The following is a 20625-nucleotide window of genomic DNA, read 5'->3' on the forward strand; positions in this document are numbered from 1 at the left end:
AGGGGCATTGTAGCCAGGTGGGGGGTGGCCTCTTCTCCCAGGCAACCAGCAATAGAACAAGGGGACACAGTCTCAAGTTGTGCCAGGGTAGGTACAGGCTGGATATTAGGAAGAAGTTCTTCACAGAGAGAGTGATTGGCATTGGAATGGGCTGCCCAGGGAGGTGGTGGAGGCACCGTCCCTGGGGGTCTTCAAGAAAAGACTGGATGAGGCACTTAGTGCCATGGTCTAGTTGATTGGATAGGGCTGGGTGCTAGGTTGGACTGGATGATCTTGGAGGTCTCTTCCAACCTGGTTGATTCTATGATTCTATGAATGCATTTTTAAGTTTCTGTGAAGGTCTGTTGGAGGGAGCTTACAGCTTTTGCAGCCAGCCATATCCTGTCTGGAACCACAGGATCCGGGATGCTATCCTCCGCCCTTTGTTCTTTGCATCCTGATGAGTCATAGTTGACTGTCCCTGATGAGGATTGGTGTTTATACCTTGATCATTGTTGGGAGTTAGTGAGATGTTTGCATCTCCTGAGCAAGTTTATAACTTGTGGTAGGCTTATAGGTTGTCTTGCAGTAGGAACAATGAGCAGCGCTGCAGTTTTGATAATGTGAGGAGTTTAACTGCTCCATCAATACGGTCTCTAACTTAATGTTTTTATTTCTTAGAAATTTAAAGATGTTAAAATCTTGAGACAGTTGCAGAATTTTAATGTCATTATTGTCTTAACTAAAATCAACATGCAACGTGAAGAGCTTAGAAACTCCCTTAAAACCTCCTCATGTTACCAGTTAAAGCATATCTCTGTTGGCTTACTGCCTGATACCAGATTTTGACATCTCAAATTCCAATAATTCCAATTCTTAAATTTTACCTAAATCTCAGCCTTGTTCCCAGGTGCTGTTAGGAGTGGGGGGGGGGGGTTGTCTGCAGACTTTGAGTTTCTGCTGCCCTGAGTAGCCCTTATGTGTAAATGGTTATTAACTAACAGCAGTTCTGAATTACCAGCAGTTAACACTGTAGAACCAAAGGAAGCTATTTGAGTTTTATTGAGTTTCCCAACTAAGGAAGTTATGTGTGATTTCAGGTGAAGATGTCATGCACACCCTCTTTTTTTTTTCCTTCCTCCTTTTCTGTTTTTTTTTTTTTTTCCTTTGAGTTCTTTGCATATGTTTTACTTGCACTGAATTCTTTAGCTTCTTTCACGTAAATTCTAGTGGAAGAATATACACATTGCTCTTTGATTTGTAAAGTCTAGAGTAAGAAAACACATTTTATGAGACTGTTTAATGAAGGAACCTGGCAATGTTAAATATTGTGATATCCTTTGTTTGTGGAAGGCAACAGGATTAGTTTGTTAAACTTCTGGCTTATGTATGAAAACTATTGGAAAAAGAGCAAATTAACAGTAGTTTTATAGTTGCCTTTACTTCATAAGCTTTTCTTAAGCAGTAAATTGCAGTAATTGAAGTTTGGCAGCTCTTTAAATGAAAAAAAAACTAAATTCTGGATTAAACTCCTTGATTTAATACAATTTGTGTTTCTGTTAACTAGCAGCAGAATTTCAGCATTTGCTACTTACTGGTAGAGAAGAAAAATTCCACAGCACTGCCAGTACAGGTTAGTTTAATCTGTAAGTACCTGTTGTTCCTATTTGAAATAATTTGTTCAAATGATTCCACTTAAATACATGAGGGGAATTTTGGTCTCTGAAATGTGAATGTATCTGTTATCTACTACTGTTCTCAGTAGTGAGTGAACATCTAGATTATTCTGGAGGATCTGTAATGATTTTAACTACACTTGTGGGTAGGTGATATCTGGAAGCACTTTTAAGGGAAATTTCACACTTCAAAGACTACCTAAAGGTGTGGTTTTTGCATAGCTGTTTTCTCTTACACCAGAGTTACTACTCTGCCTCATTTTTTCTTTTTTCCCCTTCTGCCGTATTCCATATTCCTGGAAGCTTTGGCTTTTTGCTTTATAGAACACTATACACCTTGAAAAGAAACGGGCGCTGGTTTTGGTGAGTGGATAAGAGATGCAACCTTCACAGAATAGCTGCGTACATATTTTTTTTAACTATGTGTAGCTCATCTACATGACAGCATGGGACATGAAAACTTTCTGTGCTGTGACACAGGTGTGATTGTATGAGCTGTAAAACTGCTTGAGTCCACTTCAAGGGTATGTCATCACACTGAATTAGAGGGACTTTTGACATCATTGGTGGATAGTTATGCACACATTAGCTGTTGGGAAGACCATGTACTAGTGTGGTAGCTCAACAAACCCTTAGTTTTGCCATCTCGTTTGAGTGCTGTAAAGTAGTTCCATGAGTGACTTGACACCTCCAGCAGTGTTGCTTACTTTAGAATCTGAGGATCTTCTGCAATCTTAAGTTGCAGCTCAGCATAGACCGTTACAGCAGGTGTCCAGTTCTGCTGTGGTATATATGGAACAGTGAATTGTTTCAGTGACCTTCAGTCACCACTTCAGAGGTTCTGGTCACTGAGCAACAAACCCAGACTCCATACTGGCTTTATACCTTCTTAAAATACCTTAAAGCACATGATTGAATTATGTCCCCTCTCAGTAGCTGCACAGCCACAGAAGTTAGTGTCATGAAGGTTTTTGCTGTGACCTGATGCTGCTTTTGTGTAAGTAGTATGAAAGGGATGGGATCACTGATCTTTTTCAAAGACAGGTGGCAAAATATCGATGCTGGATTTAATTCGAGGGAGACTGGTAAGTATGTGCATCACTTTAATGCATGCAAGTTGTAGTAACTACCTTAACTTTATAGCATTCCATCTATAAAGAAGATTCAAAGAAAATGTGGAGCTAACATTCCATTGGGAACCTTCTGTGAACTGTATGCTTCAGGAATGGATCATTGCACATAGCCACGTCTGTAATGTGTGTCTGCATTTTGTAACAGTCTCTGATTAAACAGAAGTCAACCACTTGTTTCTGTGTAACTTTTTTTCTCCTCTTGAGAAGCATACTGCAATGGATGTTAGCTGTTCCAGAGTGTAAGTATAAAGTCCACCTTCACTCCTCTTACAGTTTGGATAACTTCATAGACAATCAGAGAGCTACTACAAATTGCCAAAACCCACTTATATAAGCTTCATCTGAAAGACCTTTATATCTGGAGATAAACAAGTGAATCCTGACAATCTTTATCTTCCTTTTGAGGCCAATGTGCGGTCCTCCTGATCGGGCTATACAAAAAGTCAGGGGGAGTGTGGAGAGAAAGTATCTTAACAGCATTTTCATAAAACCTGGTAGAGAGGGCAAGCTCTTAAGTGCTCTGTTCTGCATCCTTTTAGAGCAAAACACTGGAGAGATGAGGTAGCCATGAAGATGTGTCCTTGCATCTCCTGTCTACAGGACGAGAATGGATTACTCTGCCAGGCTGGTTGGTCTTGCTTAGGTACCACTTACATCAGTTTCTAAGAGGTGGCATAAGGCAGGTAAATACAGTATTTTAATGCTTCGATACCTGGAACAGTTCACTTTGAATTGGGTGTGTTTAGTGAGAAGGAATTAACACAGTAGAGGAGCCTTTAAGGAGGACTGCCTCAGCATGAGCTCTTTACTGGAGTTCATGCCCTCTGGCCCTTTTGGCTCTAGGGAAATCTGAGAGGACATGAAAAATAGGTGAACTGCTTTCTCCTGAGAGCTGGCTAGAGAAAGGAAATTTGTGTGTTGCCTGGCTGGTTAAAGTACTCCTAAGTTTGGTTTTGCAGACTTATTGGGGAATGTGAATATGACTGGGCAACGAGAAGAGGGATGGATCTGGATGTTCTGCCCTGCGAGCCCAGACAGCTTGTTTTGCAGCACCAGGCTTCAAGTGCTACTGTAGGTTTATGCCTTTTCTCTACATCTTGTGTGCTGTGGGTTGCAGGGGGAGGGTTGTGTTTGTAATATTCTGATGAGGGAGTTTGGATCTAAACTTTTAGTTTCCAAGGGCTAGAAATTAGTATCTTTGAAAAGCAAACCTACTTAGACCCTGAAGGCTGCAGTGGTGGAGGCTACAGGGCACAGGACAGCTATGTACAGAATAGAGTCCAGTACCTGCAGGCAGCAAGCAAAGAAATTGCAAGGCTTCCCCCTCTTGGCCAAGTCTTCCTTTAGTTTTTTCATCATGGTAATGGTTTGCTTTTGAGAACAAAAGCTGTGCTTTTGCCACAGCATTTGAGCAGGCTCTACAAACTAGCAATTATGCTGTGCTTGAGCTTCCCTGCTTTTCAGCAAGGTTGTCTGTCCTGTTTCTGCTGTGGGTTGAAGCCATCCTTATGATACCAGAATGGAAAAGTACAAGAAGTGATATTTCCATTTACTTAGTGGTAAATAAGGCACCCTGGGGAGATCACTCCCAAATGACCCAAGGGCCCCAAAGCAAAGTTTTTGTGTCATAAAGTCACCCTTACCTAGTACAGTTATTCTATCTATTGCATGTTCATGGGGTGTGATTCCTTGATGTAACTGGGGCTTCTTTCCACAGGCCACTCTCACAGGGGTACGACCCTAGCTCCCTTTCTTACCATGTGAAACTTGCACACTAAAGGAAAAGATTGAGAACTGTGTGAAAGAAACATGCAGCTGGTGAGAGTAGTGCTAGATACTCCATCTGATAGGTTCAGAGCTTTTGAAAAGAAAGAAGTAAAAAGCTTTTGAAATGGAAGCCTGAGCAGTGCAGACAGGCTTAAGGCCTGATTTTTCGAGTGATGCTTATGTCCCATGCTAAACTTCAGAAAGTTGCCTTTGCCCAATAAGCTTTTCAGACATTCATGTCTCCCTCGATGCAGGTAGGAGAGAAAGGGGGTTTTCTGTAATACTGCAGCTCTTGCTCCTGGCAATTGAGATGCTGTCATGGTTTGCTTCTCCAGTGCACCCTTCCAGTTCACCCTGGGGAAAGATGCTTTTGATGCACTTAACCCATTATGGTTACTTTCAACCTTTAAGCTTTCACTTACCCTGCCAGCCTGAATTTCTCATGCAAATCACAGTGCTTCAGGAGTCCTCTGCTGTTCTGTCTGTTGTGGATGGGTGTTTCAACTTGCTTAAATGACCTGGCACAGGATCCTCATTTAGATCCTGTCAGCCAGATGTAGGTCACACAGAGAATCACCATCAAAGATATTGGCAAAAGTTATTTTTAATACAATTCATGAAAACGTGACTTAACAGAATTCATTGGTAAGGTTCACTCAGCCACTTGATACATGGAAGGAGCAAAGGGAAGTGGAGTTAGAATTGGGCTAGAATTTTACAGGGATGAGGGGTGAGAAGGATAAAAGAGTACCTCCTGCTAAGTCCTGAGATTCAAAAGGCACCCTCCTGCACTTGTAGCCAAAAGAACAACACAACATTACTTGCTCCTGACAGACAGCATGGCCCAGAGGGCTGCAAAACTGCACTGTTGTGGGCTGAAGGTGAGGAGGCAGGTGTTGCTGCCCTGCAGCTATCTGCTTTGCTTCTGCTTCCCCAGGCAAGAAGGTGAAGGCTTAGACTAGAGAGAATAATCTGGTTTCATCCTGTTTGCTTTGAATTCACAGTCTCTTGCAATTCCTTTTACAGTTTTTGGCTGTGCCTGTATCTTGGCAGAAGTTGGAAAAGCAAATCATTTCTTGCTACTGTTAGAACTGCATCTTCAGGTAGGGTAATTAAGCCTGTGTGGAAACAGTAATTCTTCCCAAAGGTTGTTGCTCAGCTTAAAAACAGTAAGACTTAAGCCATGTGATGAATTTTGTGGAAATTTTCGTTACAATAGAGTACAAACAGTGAAACTCCAGGAACAGCAAGCAGCTGTAGGAGTAGAACGTGTCACAATGGTGGCATTCAGACAGGAAACTTAGCATTTTTCAAGTTAGTGGACCAGGATATACAATGTTTTCCAGCATGAATGTGCACCAGAGTCAAATCACAGAATGTTAGGGGTTGGAAAGGACTCTAGAGATTGAGTCCAGCACCTCTGCCAGAGCAGGTCACACAGGAACACATCCAGGTGAGTTTTGAATGTCTTCAGAGGACACACCACAACCTCTCGGGGCAGCCTGCTCCAGGGCTCTGTTACCCCCACAGTGAAACAATTTTACCTTCTGTTTCCATGGAACCACCTGTTCCAGCTTGCCCCTTGTCCTATTATTGGACATCCCTGAGCAGAGCCTAGCTGTGTCCTCCCAGCACTGCCCTTCACATCATTATAAACATGAGTGAGGTCACCCCTCAGGCTCCTGAGTTGTGTTCTGTTTGGGCATTTCTGAGACAGTGCTCCAGAAACTGTTTCACCATGTACTAGAATTGTTTGGACTGAAGCAGCATGGAAGCAATCATCTGTCACCACTGTTTAACTGCTCAGATGTCTCCACAACCATCCCCAGGTGCATCTGGTGTGCTTTGCAGTTCTGTGGAGATGCAGTCTTAAAGACCTGGGGTTTGTTGGTCTTTTTAATTGATCCTGGTTTGCAAAGTGAGGTTAAAACGTGCATACCATCCCTCTGCTGCTGTACTGCATGCTGGGTGGCAGTTGCAGAGTCACACACATGGTACATGTTGCTGAGTATGTTACAGGTGTGTTGTATACATGTTTTAAGTTCACTGACACTGCTGCTGATTCAGGAGTATGGAAAAACATTAGAGTGGACAAATGCTGTTATTGATCAGGACTACTCAGCAATGAATTTTAGATCCTGATCAGTGAGCTGAAAAGCAAGGTATTTGCCGCTATACCTGTCTGTCCCAGAGCTCCATTGTCCAAATAGCAGAGGAAAGAATGACTTTTCTTGCCTTCCTGGTCCTCAGGCAAATACCACAATTATTGCTGCCTTTGAAACGTTAAAAAAGAGTCTCAAAGATTCTCAAAAGCTTCTGTTTCAAGGTATACCTCAGTGGTGGGTTAAATTTTTTTTGAGCCACTCGTGGTAGCGAACTGTGGTTTTCTTGCTAACTGGTGTTCAGCCAACACAGTCCTCTAAGTGTGTCAATGAACAATGTCAGTGCACAGCCTGTAGGAACTGATAATATACCTTATGTTCTGCTGCCACCTAGGTTATTTTCAACCTCAATATTGAAAGCAACAAGACCATTAAATGAAAAGCCTAGATAAAAGGTCACATTTTCATTTCCAAGGGGCACTGAGTCACGATGGAGTGGCAAAATAGGAAGCTCCTTCATGTGACCACGTATAAATACATTCCTGTCCCTGGTCCAGCCAGAAACTCTTTTGAGATTTTCACGGATCCTGTGAAGATTCCACACGGTTCCATGCAGCCATTTCATTCTCCTCTCATCTAAGGACCCAGGAATCAATTTATCAATTTTAGTTTTGTGCACAATCTTGGCTAAGCCATAACCCTTTCCTAGAAAAAAGTGGGTGTAGATTCTTTTCTTTCTGGTGGGGACATCTTTCATTTTGATGTCATATAAACGTTTCAGGGTTTGAAGGGCTGAGCTTAGAATGTCGTCTTTATCTGGATTAGGCTCTTTGTCTAATGCTTCATCTGGCCAGTACAGCAAGGTGAGCAAAAAATAGGCACTTGCTGGAAACACTCCTTTTCTTTTAAAGAATCTTAAACTGAGCTCACGAAGTACTTGCAGTGAAAGAAGTTTGCCTGATCCTGGTGCTAAGCATGCTAATGTGATGTGGCACAAAATATAATTGATCAGATCATAGTCCTCCAGCTTGTCCCTTCGAGGGTCTTCTGTATAGAAACTGAGGATCTTCTCTAGCTTCTCAGCTGACCTGTTCTCCTTCTTGTCTGTTAAAAATGACAGGATATTGGTGACACTGCCTCCACCGCTCTTGTATATAGTCATGCGTCTAGTCAGCTGGCTCGTGGGGCCACCACTGCTGTCCTCAGTAAGTGATGAGACAAAGAATTTGGCATATACTTCAGACTGTCGTCTTAGCCATTTTCTGGGATTATAGATTTGTTCCTCCTTCTCATCTTTTTCATCTTCCTCTTCCTTCTCCTGGGTTTTATCTGTTTGGAAGTAACTTAGGTCTTCTGAAATCCATTCTAGAGCATTGAAGAGATTCTGGCGTAAGCCTTTTAAACGTCGGTGAAGTGCTCCCCATGGCTTTTTAATGTCTTCAGGAATGTAATCTGTGATCAGGTATTTCACAAGCTCTGAATATTCCCCCTCTGGATTTCTGCGGAACACATGGACTGTGGACAGGAAGCGAAGAAGGCGACATCCTACTTCTACTTCTCCAAAATAGCCAGCGTTGTTCATGCTGTCACGGTCTGCATTCGCAGCCCGTTGTGCAGCTCTGAAGCACTCCATAGATTTAAGAGCAATCCCTATCTTTTCAATTATGTCCTCAGGAGTGTCCTCCTCTGTCTGTTTATCCACTCTGAAACTAAACCATTTCCTGTAGACTTGACCTTCTGTATCCAAAATATAAGAATCATTTGGTAAATGAGATTTTGCAACCTCTGCCCAGTACTTCGCATCTTCAAACTTCTCGTTGTTGTAGTGCAGTCTGGCAAGCTGCTGGGCAAAGAAAGGATCTTTACCAAGGATTTCATAGGCAGCTTTTAAAACTGCAATAGCTTTTTCACAGCCTTCAGCTTTACAGACCTGCTCAATGAATGGGGAGAAAAGGGTGTCAGTACTGTCACCCCTGCTTCTTTTATCACGCCGAATAAACAGGTCTCTGATGAACTTTATGAATTCATCTCGTCCAAATCTGTTGTCAAAAAGTGTCTTTTCCTGAAGAAGTGTCATTGCAAGTTGACTTTGAGGTTGATTCCCTGAAAGCTGCTGCAGTATTTCTTTTGCAACTAGACAGTGTATTATCCGAACAGAGGAAATGTAGGTGGTGTTTTCCCTGAGCTCAATAAAGATCATTCTTGCTTGATCACTCAAGTGATTTTTAAACTCATGTATTCTGGATTTCCTTTCTGTGTATATACCCAGTCCCAGAAAAGCCTCGCAGTGTGACAAGGAAAGATAGGAATTGGGTACATAAAAATTGAGCAAAGCCACGTAGCACATCAAGCACGTGTCACGAGAGGAACGGTCGATGCCTTGCAGTATGTGCTCTACAAAGTCCCTCACATATGTTTCATTGAACTCCTCGCACATCAGGACAAAGGTGAGTATGAATTCTGGCCTGATATCCTTCTGCTGCAGTTTTTCAAGTTTAGCTTTGAACAGACTCTTTTCTGAGTCTGTCAGCTTGTGAGTGACAGCAACTGTGTCCAGGGGAGAAGCCTTGCAAAGTCTTTTGGGGTCATTAGATCGTCTACAGCACAAGAGGATGAAGTAAGGTCTGGGGGAATTCATTTTTCTAGTTGCTGCAGCATCCACTAACTCATTCCTTAGTTCTTCTACATAGTCATCTTCATAATCTTCGATTAGTAGGAGTACAGGCAGGCAGTGACTAAAATCTTTCTCTTCATAGTCCCTAAATGCAAGTGCATGCTCACAGACAGTTGTAGGTGAATATGAGGTTTTGATAACAGCACATCTTACGTCTTTTCTTTTTTTCCACAACACTTGCCGTGCTATTGTGCTTCCTCCACTTCCAGGATGGTGAAATATCTTTAGTTTAGATGCAGAATAATCGAATCTGCTTCCTTGTAAAATGTCCTCCAGGAGTTTGCTGGCATCCTTGCATGCTTCACGTTCAATGATTTCCCCGCAGCGTCCCTTCTCAGCAAGCCAGAGGTTCTCCCAGGTGATTTTTTTCCCTCGGTAAAAACTTTGTTCTATGTCTTGTATTTGTTTTTCAGTCAAAACATCTAATTTGATATCATCACATTGGTCAGTACAGAGGATTTCTAGGGAAAACATCTTCTCTTCTTCCAGTGAGGGAAGTGCACACAGCCCTCTAGTGGAAACTGGCAGATGCCTGGGCCACGCTGTAGAAGGCAGCATTTTTTGAATAGTGGCATCCACATGACTCAGTCTCATACCCACTACGCTGCATTTTTCTAGTGTCTTGATGCTGCAGGATGCCTGAGCTCGATTAGCCCACTTGTAGTAATTCTCTTTGGACTCTGCAATGCAGACAATGTACTCAGTGCCGTTCATCTCCGTGTAGAACTCCTCAAAGGTGTCCACAAGTGGCTTCTGCACTGGTGAGAGCAACAGGAAAAGCACAATGAAAGACCCCTTGGGCAGAATCTCATCGCAGATTTGAGTAACTGCTTTCTTAAGATACTTCTTTTTTGTTCTAGTCCACGTATTTTCATCACAAGGCTTTTCACCCCCATGAAAGTCGCTGCGCCCATTGCAGAATACCCAGCTGGTCTGATCAAAGAGGCTCAAGTGCTTCTGATGGGGAGGGTTGCCAGTCTTACTCTCATTGCAGAAGTCTTGTAGAAAATAAGACCTTGTGGCATGGTGCTCTTTGTACTTACTGTACAGCCCTGACACGTTGGAGTCTTCATCAAAGTCAAAGACACAGAAAATGTTCAGATGCATTAAAAAGTTGATGCAGTTCAGATTGTCTTTCTCACATCTGTTTGCCACAAGGATGTACCATAGAGAATCATCCATGTAGCTTTTGCCATCGTTCAGTAAAATTGCCAACTTTCTCCCTAAATTAGGAGGTATTTCTGTGTGCGCTTGAGCTCTGGAGCGCTCGGCTTTCTCTCTCTGAGCGTCCCTCTCCTTTAAATCCTTAATGAAAGTAGCCAGCCTGTTGTGCTCTACGCGTTCAGACTTTGCTCCCAGTCTCTGGTAGAGAGCTCTGTCTTTTGTCAGGGTCACCTTCTGGCTGTCCTCGGATTTTGGCAAACGCACTTCAAAGAAGATGCTGTTCTTCACTAAACTGGATGTGGGCTCAATGTCAACCTCCACCACAAATCTTTGTTCCACAGAGTCTCTTGAAATCACTTCAACAAAAACAGGTGGGTGGATGCATTTCCTTGCAATTTCTTGTACATCTTCAGAGAAACATCTTTCTATGTAATCCAGTGCGTCCACATAGTGCTCCCGCTCTCTGACCCTGACGCCAATGATCTGGCCGTGTGTCCAGCCCTTGTCCTCAACGCTGTCCATGACTCCAAAGTGGATGGTGCCGTTTGTTCGGATGTTCATGCAGGCTGAAGCAAATCTTATCACTTCACTGGCAAATTTGGATTGTAGCTGGGATTTGTTCAGTTCTGCAGCAATGGCAAATGATTTGTATTCATGGCAAGGAGTGATTAAATCATTGACTCCTGTTTCTGGAGCCAGAACTGTGTCCTTCACGTATTTGAAATCGCTGTCCTGGCTTCCAAATGGGCGGAAGTTGCTGAGCTGCAAAGTTTCATCAGTGCTTTTAACCTGGGAACTTTTACTTCTCCTTTGCTTCCTGCTAGACTTGGAAATTGTGTCATCTTCGCTACTTTTATCTGCTGGATCACAGCTGTCTCCAGTTGAAGTGTTTAGAGCTGAGGTATTTCTGCATCTTCCTGGATCTGTCTGTGCACTGGCTGTGTCAGATGTCGTGCTGGTGCAACTGGGTCTTGCTGGAGCTGTGTATGCATTCGGAGGTGTCTGTGTGTTGGCTGTGTCAGATGTGCTGGCGGAACTGGGTCTTGTTGGAGCTTTGTGTGCAGCCAGAGTTGTCTGTGTGTTGGCTGTGTCAGATGTGCTGGCGGAACTGGGTCTTGTTGGAGCTTTGTGTGCAGCCAGAGTTGTCTGTGTGTTGGCTGTGTCAGATGTGCTGGTGGAACTGGGTCTTGCTGGAGCTTTGTGTGCAGCCAGAGTTGTCTGTGTGTTGGCCATGTCAGATGTTGTGCTGCCGGAACGCTTGGCTTGCTGTGTGTGAAGGTGGAGCTGCCGAAGTTCATTTCTCTTACGGATTAACATATGGATTTGGCCTCCCTTCATACCTATGCCTTTGAGGAAAGCCTCATCCACTTCCATCAGCACGGGACCTGTCACTTCTTCTGCACAGAGTTTTTCTACATACTCCTGCTTGATTCCAGTAGATTCTAGCCAGCCTCGGACATGGGTCTCATCCCATTCGTTCACAGGTAGTGTTTTGTAATCTGGAAGTTAAAATTACATCATAGCAATGCAGACTGAAAACACATCAGTGTGCTTGATAAGCTGTCATCATCCTTGCCAGGGAATGATCCTTTGCTTTCTCCTAGGCATAGTGATAGACTGTGTCTTAGCTTTTCAGGTATGTCGGTTCTGATGTCCTTAACCTTAATGAAAAGCGGTCCTGAGCAGTGGTACCAGATAAATAAATTAGGCAAGCAGGAAATCATGATGGAGCTTTGGAAGTGAGCCTCAAAGGGAGTCATGTGAGTAACCCATAATGGCTAAGGTTATCAGAACTTAGAGGGGGTGAGCTATGTAAACTAGAGAGGTTTGGGTAGATCATTTGAGTCAATTTATTTTCTGCTAAATGAGATGGTGTTACAAGTACTCACTAGTTCCCCATTAGAGATGAACCCTTAAAATGCAGATATTAAATGCAAATTACTACATATGAAGTACAAGTTTTCTGAATATAACACATACCCATTGCCTTTGATGAGGGAAATCCTCTTGGTAACGAACAAAACCCTAAAGGGGGAGAAAACAATTTGTCTTTAGATTTACAGTTAGCATTCCTGTGTTAAAGCTCCTCCTCCACACTGTTCTGTCCATGATACTTTCTGCACCTCTAAAAGCCTGCTCTTGCCAGCTGCTCTGCCTATACACCTGTGCTGTGGTGTTGTGTTTTTTTGTTTAAGAGCAGGACAGACTTAGATTTTTCTGCTTTACTCCTTTTAAAGAAAAAGGGTAGTAAAATAATAACACACTGAATTGGAGAAAAACACAGAAAAGTTGTGTAATACAGAAAGATGCTGGAGTGGGTGCAGAGAAGGGCAACGAGGCTGGGGAGAGATCTGGCAAACATGACCTGTGAGGAGCAGCTGAGGGAGCTGGGGGTGTTTAGTCTGGAGAAGAGAAGGCTGAGAGGGGACCTTATTGCCCTCTACAACTACCTAAAAGGAGGTTGTAGTGAGGCTGGAGCTGGTCTCTTCTCCCAAATTATTAATGATAGGACAAGGGGAAATGGCCTCAAGTTGCGTCAGGGGAGGTTTAGGTTGGATGTTTGGAGGAAGCTCTTTCCTGAGCAGGTGGTCAGGCCCTGGAACAGGCTGCCCAGAGAGGTGGTGAAGTCACCATCCCTGGAGGTGTTTAAGAGGAGAGTGGATATGGCACTTGAGGCTATGATCTCTGGTGATTAAGGATGATCCTGGTGGATCCAACCATAGCGATTGATAGCATTTAAAAATGTGCAGGAACAGATACAGCATACATGAATCCTTAACACCTAATACAGGCACAGGATACATAAGAATTCCCCCAAAACCTTCCCCCAACCAAACCAAAACTACCAAAACCCCACTGCTCATTTTCTCCCGTGCCTTATTATCTCTCAGTTAGGCCCCAAGCAGGCCGAACTCACTGTGACCTGTGGCCTTGAAGGCTGCAGCCTGCAGGGTGTGTTTACACAGTTACCCAGATAGGGGTCCCTCTGGAAAGCTGGAAAGGAAAAGGGAGAAAAGAGAGCTAATTGACCTTGCTGCTTACTTTTAAAGTGTTTGCAGGATGTGAATAACACATATCTGGGGATGACCATTTCATCCCCTGGCACACATCTTGGTCTCTAATAGTTTTTTCAGGAAATCAGGGATGACCTGGAACCCCTCAAACCACCACATGTGTGAAGGCAGCTGCTCTGGCTGTGACACGGGTGTGAAGGAGCGAGGGTTTTGCTGGAGAAGTGTCTGAGAGCTGTGCTTACCTATCAGCTCCTTCTGTTAGGTAGTGGAGAAGGAGTCCTAGAGCCAGCTACACAGTAGCTCTTGCTTTTTTATTGCTCTTTTTTCTCTTATTTTCCCTGCTTCTTTCTCCCTCACACTCTTCTTTTCCTCCCTTTTATTTGCAGGCACTCTTCCCCTCTGCCACCACCACCTCTATTTTTTTTCTTGCACACCAGTTCTGGTGTTCATTTTCTGTGAAGCAGTTTGACTCTGCCCAACCCACCTGAAGTGTCTTTTACTGGGCTGGCCTGGCCCAATACATAACATCTCTGCCTTGCTTAGGCTCCATTCCCAGGATATAAAGGTGGACTGCAGCACATATAGTTCTGTACTGAGGAGAAAATGTGAAATAGTCCTGCTCAGACTAGCGCCAGATGTATAAATAGATTGTCACAGTCATCAGTAACCATCTGTGAGGTACAGACTAGTCAAGAAGGGTGTTGTGGTAGGCCTGGATAAGTCAACATAGGCTTATATACATGTACTGGCTTGCCCAGACATGTTTTTCTGCTCTACCTCCTCCTGCTATTGGGAAAAGTAACAGTGGGAAAGAGGACAAAGAACCTGGAGCCACTGAGGCTAAGGCCTTTGGTAAACATCCTGTGGTAAAAAAGGTACACAGGCTTAGCTTGTGCCTGCCTTGTACAAGGCCTGTGGTCAAGCTTGGATAACTGCCATTCTGATCAGCTACTCCATGTCCAAAGATCCATTAGTCTTGGGCTGTATTGATAAGAGAGATGAGCAGGTAACAAACATGGTCTGACGTTGTATTCGTGCTTGCTTGCCTGCTGCCATTGCTTACTGCCTTACTGCATCCTGAACTGCCTGGAAACTGCCTGCCTCGAGCTTACCAGGAGCAGGCTCTCAGTGCCTCCACGCAATCGGCCTGTGTAGCCAGCGTGACATCACGCTAAGACTGCACATCATGAGACATCCTGCCTACACCTGAAACTCTCCTGCCAAGATGAGAAGTCCTGGAGACACGCTGATCATCCAGAGAATCCACCATCAGACCGAGATTGTCTGTCTCCTTTCCCCAGCACTCTGTGAAGCCTGGGAAGAATCAGAAGCCTCAGTGGCTGGCAAGACAGTCAGAATTCCCTGAAAGCATTTGGGTACTGTGTGAAGCTGTAGCCAGCCCCACGAGTCAGGAGATAATTTTGTGAGTAAGTATTTCAAGCCTCTTGTAATTCACCATTGCTTTCTGCCATGAGCAGAAAGGAGCTCCCTGAGTCTGTCGAGTGGACAAGCGGTGTACTGACCACAAGAACCTTCTCTTCCCATTCAGTTAATGACTATATATTTTTGCTAGTTATTTTTGGATCTACTTATTCCTCTCTCTAACGTTTCCATGACTATGCAAAGAACCAATTATTATTAAAATTAGTGGTCAAGGGTGGCAAGAGTTCTGAATACCCAAATTAATAAATGATTCATTTTTGTGATGGTTTGGGTGTTACACCCCACACACACACTTTAGAAATCACCCAGACTAGACTCATCCAGCTCTGGAAATGGAATGAAGCTTTTCTGTTTACAGCTTAGCACAATGTACAAGCAGATAGTTACAGTATATACAGGTATAGATAGAAATACACAAGGTAAAAGGTAACACGGAACCACAACAGCCCTCCCAGAAACCTGAGTCCCCAGGAGGGGCTCCCAACCACCCTTCCTCCTTCTCCCACCCCTCTCTACATTACCCCAGGCATTGCCTTGTGCCCAAGGAAGAATGGAGGGTTGGCCAGGGGGTGTAGGAAGCAGGTGGATTAATTAGGTTAGGTTACAGACAGAAATGCAGCTCAAAACCCAGGCAGTGATCGAATGTCTTAGTTATGTTTGGATTCCTGCTCTTAGACATCTCAGCAAGCCTATGGGTGAGGTAGGCATCACCAGTGTTTCATAGCCTGTAATCTAGGGGTGTGGCAGTGTTGGTTCTCTTACTGTGGTGTGAAAGCTCAGCTCTGTTCTGGTTCAGCAGGTGTCCATAGCCCAGCCAGCTCCATCACTGCAGCTCCTGAAGCTACAGCAGTGATGCTCACAGCTCTGAGTCCAGCTGTAGAAGAAGCAGTCAGTCTAGCCAGAGTAAAAGCCAGATGTGGGGCTGCACAAGCTCTCCACAACCTCTGAAAGTACAAAGGGAAGAGGATGACCGTGGATTGGCAACAGGTGAGTTCAGCAGGTGGTGGTTTGGGCAGATACTGGATCTAAGAACAGCGGCTGCTGGGAACTGCTGTGTGGAACAAGTGCATATTGGCTGGTCCAGCACCTGGACAGGCCTGTGGGCAGCCTATGGGCTGACTCTCAGTAGGGCCAAGAGCTTTAGTTTAAGGACTACTCTAAGCAAGGGGGGCCCTGTTTGAGGACTGCTCTGATGTGCTCTAGCTGTAAGCAGACCTGAAAAGGAGGTCTAAACAGGCTGCTTGTGACAATGGAGTCTGATTCCTGATGCCAGGCAGTGGTTAAATCCTCAGTGCCTTTGGCTGCCACACCATACCCCAGGGCTACTATCTGCCTGTCACACATGCTGTGGCAGCTGACGTCAAACAAGAGAAAGTGAAACTTAACGGAATAGAAACTAGAGTGGAGGCGTGGCAGGCAGTGGGGTGTGGTGGGCAGGCTCCTCCACTGCCTGGGGGGCCCCGCTTCCCGTTTCTAAGAGCAGCCGAGCGGGGTGGGGGTGGGGCGGGTGAGCAGCAATGTTTTCGTGGTCTCTGCAGCCCCGTGTGGGCTCAGCGGGACCTGGGTGCTACTAGGTGCATCGGTGGCCAGGGAAGGGATGGAGCCATGGGTGTTAGGGGGTTACTCCCTGCCCTGAGCTGCTCAGACGATCCCACTTACCCACCGCTGAGCAGCTCTTTTCTTGAGGTGCGGGCAGTGCAGGGAGCTCCTCGCTTTTCGCAGGTCTGCTAGAGTAAAGCAACCCCAGGAGGTAAAGAACCTCCCACTCCCCACCTTCCCCCTGCCTCCCTATGCAGGGGCAGCATGGTATAGGGAGGGCTTACCTTGTAGAGCCTGCAGGTCACAGGACTGTTCCCAGAGTTGTTCTGCCAGAGGCTGCCAGCAAGGAAAACATTTCCAGAGGTGAGGGAGGGAAGATGGCACTGCCAGCCGATGCCGGAGCAGCACGAGCAGGAGCCCTGGGCGTGCTCCTGCAGTGCTCCTCTACAGTTCTTTGGAATACATCTACCAGTACCTGGTAATACAGTGGGGAACTGCTCTAGACAGTCTTGATAGCCCTCCAAAGTCTCCACCCACCTTCAGTGCTGTTGCTCATTGGTGCAGTACAGATGGCTTCGCTGGCATGGGAGGAACCTCTTTGGATGGCTGCAGAGTGAGGCTGTGGGCCCTGCCCCACAAAACAGGTATGTGTCAAGGTGCTTGGCCGTGAGCTGTGCTCTGATTTTTGTGTTTTAAAATTGGGCAGATTCACCCCCAGCCAGCTCCTGGCATAGTGAAGAGAGGGTGGCAGGATCATCAGCCTCAGGAGACTGACTCGGGATGGCTGTGATCTGCAGCAGCCAGAGCTGCCGTGCAGGCTTTTCCTGTAAATCACGTGATCACTCCCCGGCTCAGTGTCGCACCCCGAGAAATACATATTTGTGGATGTCTACTGCGCAGCAGCAAAAACCTTTGGCTAGCAGTGACACACTGGCTCCCACCCTGGGAGCAAGATGTGGTGGCCATGGGTCCAGCGCAGCTGCAGGCATTCCCCCTTCTCTGCTCACCACCTTCCGGCTTTGAGAGCTGTGGGATCCCAAAGTACAGCATTTCCCCAGGCACGCAGCTCTAGATGCTGTGGGTAGGTTTGACTCTGAGTACAAGTCTTTATTGAATAGACTTATAAAAGAACTTTACATGAGAAGTACAAAAATAGGAAATAGGCTTTGAATCTTCTTAGGTAAAACTCCCAGGTGCTTTGTTGGGGCTTTTTTTCCAAGCTTCAGGACCAGGTAACTTGCACATTTGGCATCTTAGGTAAATTGCTCTCACACGTTGCAAAACTAGGAAAAAAAGCTTCCTAGAAATTAGCTCCAGGAAGGTATCCAAATGTCCCTACTCATCCTCCTCCCTGGCAGTCATTTATTTAAGACACAACGGCACAATCGCGCAAGTCCCACTTTGTACTCACTCCTTTCATGATTTCTGTTGCAAGATGCAGTTTTGCTCTGCCAGCTGCTCTAACACAGTTAATTATGAACACAGCCCTGCTGAAGGATGGTGTAGCATGCTTCACACTGGGACTGCCTGGGTTTGATACCACTTTGTAGTAACAATTAAATAAATATAAATAGATTAAATAAATACATGGTAAAAGACTGCCCCACTTCCCTGGGCTTCAGCATTTCTTCATCCTCTGCACATACTTAATGCTTCGGCACAGCTTTAGGGCCAGTGAAAAGCAATACTGCATCTTTAGAAATGGGCTCAGGTGGCTGTGCCCAGCAGCCACACAGCCAGCCCAGGGGTTCCTCTACAGCTTTGTTGCACCCACTGCAATCACGGCCTCTGTTTTCACTCTTCTGTGCATCTCCTTTCTGTTCAGTTCCTTTCTGCCTAAGACACCTCTGGCTCTGCAGCTGGCAGAGCCCTTCTTTGTAGGGCATTGAGCAGCCCTTGCAGCAGATCATGGCTTAGCCCCTCACAAGCAGCACACAGCTGAGGCTGGTGTGTGTTTACGAAGGTACCTGTGTGCAGAGCTGTGCTGGTACTGAGAGCAGTCTGGGCCTGCCCAGGCTCTGCTGGGAATACTGTGAATAGTCGTGGGCTGACCACTTAGCCCCTGAGGCTCATTGGCACAGTCAGTGAACCCTTCTCTGATTTTTCATGTCACTGTTTTTAGACCTTCATTGTATCTGCTTAGGTGTGAGGGGCAGGGCTGACAGAACAGAACTTGTGCTCTCTTCACTCTGTTTTGGGTAGTCACAACTGATTGTGTTACAATCACTGTGGTGCAGCCAGCACGTAATGTGGCAGCAGTGCAAAGGCAGGTTCTGATGATTTGCTACAACTAAAGGCTCCTTTTGCAGATCCCAGCCCCTAGCAATGAGATGATTTCAGTCACTGTTATCTTGATTCTTTGTAGTAAACCACATCAGTTATGGAATCCTGTACAGCACAGGAATGGTGCATAGCCGTTTGATCCAGCTTTTGCTCTCCATTCTTACTGTCTTGAGCACTGCCTTGGAACAACTCCAGTACCAGGGTTCATTGCTCTGCTGAAGTCACCCATTGCGCCTTGGGCTCCTACCGTCTCCTGATCCAGTGCAGGCAGAGATACAAGGCACTTTATGGAAGCTTCGTTTCGTCAAAGAGACAGAATTCAGCTCTTTGATCCCATTTTTCCCTGCTAAAGGTAGGCGTTTCACAGCCCAGTACTTGGAATGTTGGTCTCAGAGAAGAAAGATCCATCCCTCTCCTCTCAAACAGTGTCTCCTGCAAGGCTCAGCTCTGCAGAGTCCTGATGATAGTAATGCTGAAACAGTCTTTCCTGGCAGCAGATATGCATTGCCTTGTAGGTGTGTAGGAACAGGTGAGGGAAACGAGCTGTGAAGTAACACACAAAATCATCTGGGATGGAGCCCAAGGTCTCCTGCACCTCTGCAGGCAGTTCTCTGTAGTGGTGCTTCTGTAAAGGAAGACGGAACAGGAGAAAGCTCAAAGTGGGGTGTTTAATATTCTTAACTAGACCTGGCTTCTCTGAGGATACAGTAACCTCAGAGGAGTCTCCTAAAGCGGCTCAGTACCCAAAAGCAGGGTCAGAGATGTAGGCTGTCACCCAGCAGCAGAACCAGAGTGTGCATTGCTTACGGGAGGAAATATTTTACCTTGTTTCTCATTGCCCTCAGCAGATCCCGCACGGAGCCTCCTTTATACGATCGGAATTTGCGAAGGTCTGCAGAGGATAGGACAAGAGTTCTTGTGTCTTGCTGCAGTTTGGGTTGCTGGCCTCAAAAACAACGTATGTGCACCCACTTTCACATAGTGGAACCTTCTTCCCTGAAAGGGTTCTCAAACACTGGAACAGCCCCCCCCCCCAAGGAGGTAGATGAAGCCCTGTCCTTGGAGGGGTTTCAAAGACACACAGATGTGGTCCTGAAGGCCACGGTTTCACACCAGACTTGGCAGAGTTAGAGATTGGTTTGACTCATGTGATCTTAAAAAGCTTTTCCAACAAAACAAGTCTGATTCTACTTCCTTATGGGTGTGCTCCAACAAACATGGACTTTGTTCTGAAGAAGTGCTCTGGTCATGTGCCAAAACCGAGAACGTAAACCTTCACTTTCCTGCCCCAACAAACTGGGAGCAGCAGCAGCAGCTGCTAATAAACACTTCCTTTACCTGTCTGAAGAGGAACTGTGATGTGCTCTCTCCAGTCCATCTTCACTACCTCTCTTCCACCTCTTTCTAATTGCTTAACGATTGGACCATCTAAAGATTCTTTCTCTATCCGGTCACTGACATCCTGCAAGAGACACCCAGGTTAGTTCTAGTTTTATTTCCAAGCATTTACCAGCTTTTTTAAATTGCCTGTCCTGACAGTGGGGTTAGGGTTCCAATCCATGACAAAGGGCAATGGAATGCATTATGCTTGGGCATGAGGTGCAGGCATGTATGAGTAGTCTTACTATCTGCCGGAGCCTTTTAATCACAGAACAGAAGATGAGGCTGGAGAGAACCTCAGCCAGTTCCCACCCCGCCTGAGGACTCAGTGTGCGTAGTCACCGAAGACGTGCTGAGTAGCACATTCTCCTGCTGGAGCCCTTCCTCACTCCTGGGTAAAGTTGCTAACATCACCTTCTAGCCTTGCAACAGAAGATCTCTGTAAGACTAAGCCAGTTTTGTAAGGGATAC

The 20625-nt window shown here is 45.5% G+C and overlaps 2 protein-coding genes and 1 long non-coding RNA gene across 7 annotated transcripts in view; 1 reads left to right on the plus strand and 2 right to left on the minus strand.

The window, feature by feature from the left end:
• Positions 1-5141: 5141 nt before the first annotated feature.
• On the minus strand, positions 5142-17063 carry LOC135179145 (sterile alpha motif domain-containing protein 9-like). Of its 3 annotated transcripts, none has more exons than XM_064150549.1 (3): positions 16776-17063; positions 12476-12520; positions 5142-11994 (listed from the first exon to the last, which is right to left on the minus strand). In XM_064150549.1, exons 2-3 carry the CDS (start codon positions 12477-12479, stop codon positions 7031-7033), a joined length of 4968 nt encoding a protein of 1655 aa, XP_064006619.1. In that variant the 5' UTR covers positions 12480-12520; positions 16776-17063; the 3' UTR covers positions 5142-7030. The 3 variants fall into 3 exon arrangements, with proteins under 3 accessions (XP_064006619.1, XP_064006618.1, XP_064006621.1); XM_064150548.1 differs by lacking the exon at positions 16776-17063 and adding an exon at positions 15715-15769; XM_064150551.1 differs by lacking the exon at positions 16776-17063 and having other exon boundaries at positions 5142-12095; positions 12476-12501.
• On the plus strand, positions 5590-20127 carry LOC135179148 (uncharacterized). Its single transcript, XR_010303927.1, has 6 exons — positions 5590-5658; positions 10721-10866; positions 11320-15939; positions 17056-17135; positions 18857-19126; positions 19623-20127. It is a non-coding gene; the product is annotated as an uncharacterized LOC135179148 (long non-coding RNA).
• The window catches only part of ERN1 (endoplasmic reticulum to nucleus signaling 1), a 29692-nt gene continuing 26640 nt past the window's right edge, over positions 17574-20625 (minus strand). For all 3 annotated transcript variants that reach the window (XM_064150553.1, XM_064150552.1, XM_064150554.1), the window contains 3 exons: positions 20113-20236; positions 19599-19666; positions 17574-19399 (listed from right to left, as the gene is read on the minus strand). In XM_064150553.1, the coding sequence (XP_064006623.1) occupies positions 19193-19399; positions 19599-19666; positions 20113-20236 (399 nt within the window). In that variant the 3' untranslated portion in view covers positions 17574-19192. The remainder of the gene's footprint in view (positions 19400-19598; positions 19667-20112; positions 20237-20625) is intronic.

The sequence above is a fragment of the Pogoniulus pusillus genome, chromosome 11 (genome assembly GCF_015220805.1).
Source record: "Pogoniulus pusillus isolate bPogPus1 chromosome 11, bPogPus1.pri, whole genome shotgun sequence".
Lineage (NCBI taxonomy): Eukaryota > Metazoa > Chordata > Aves > Piciformes > Lybiidae > Pogoniulus > Pogoniulus pusillus.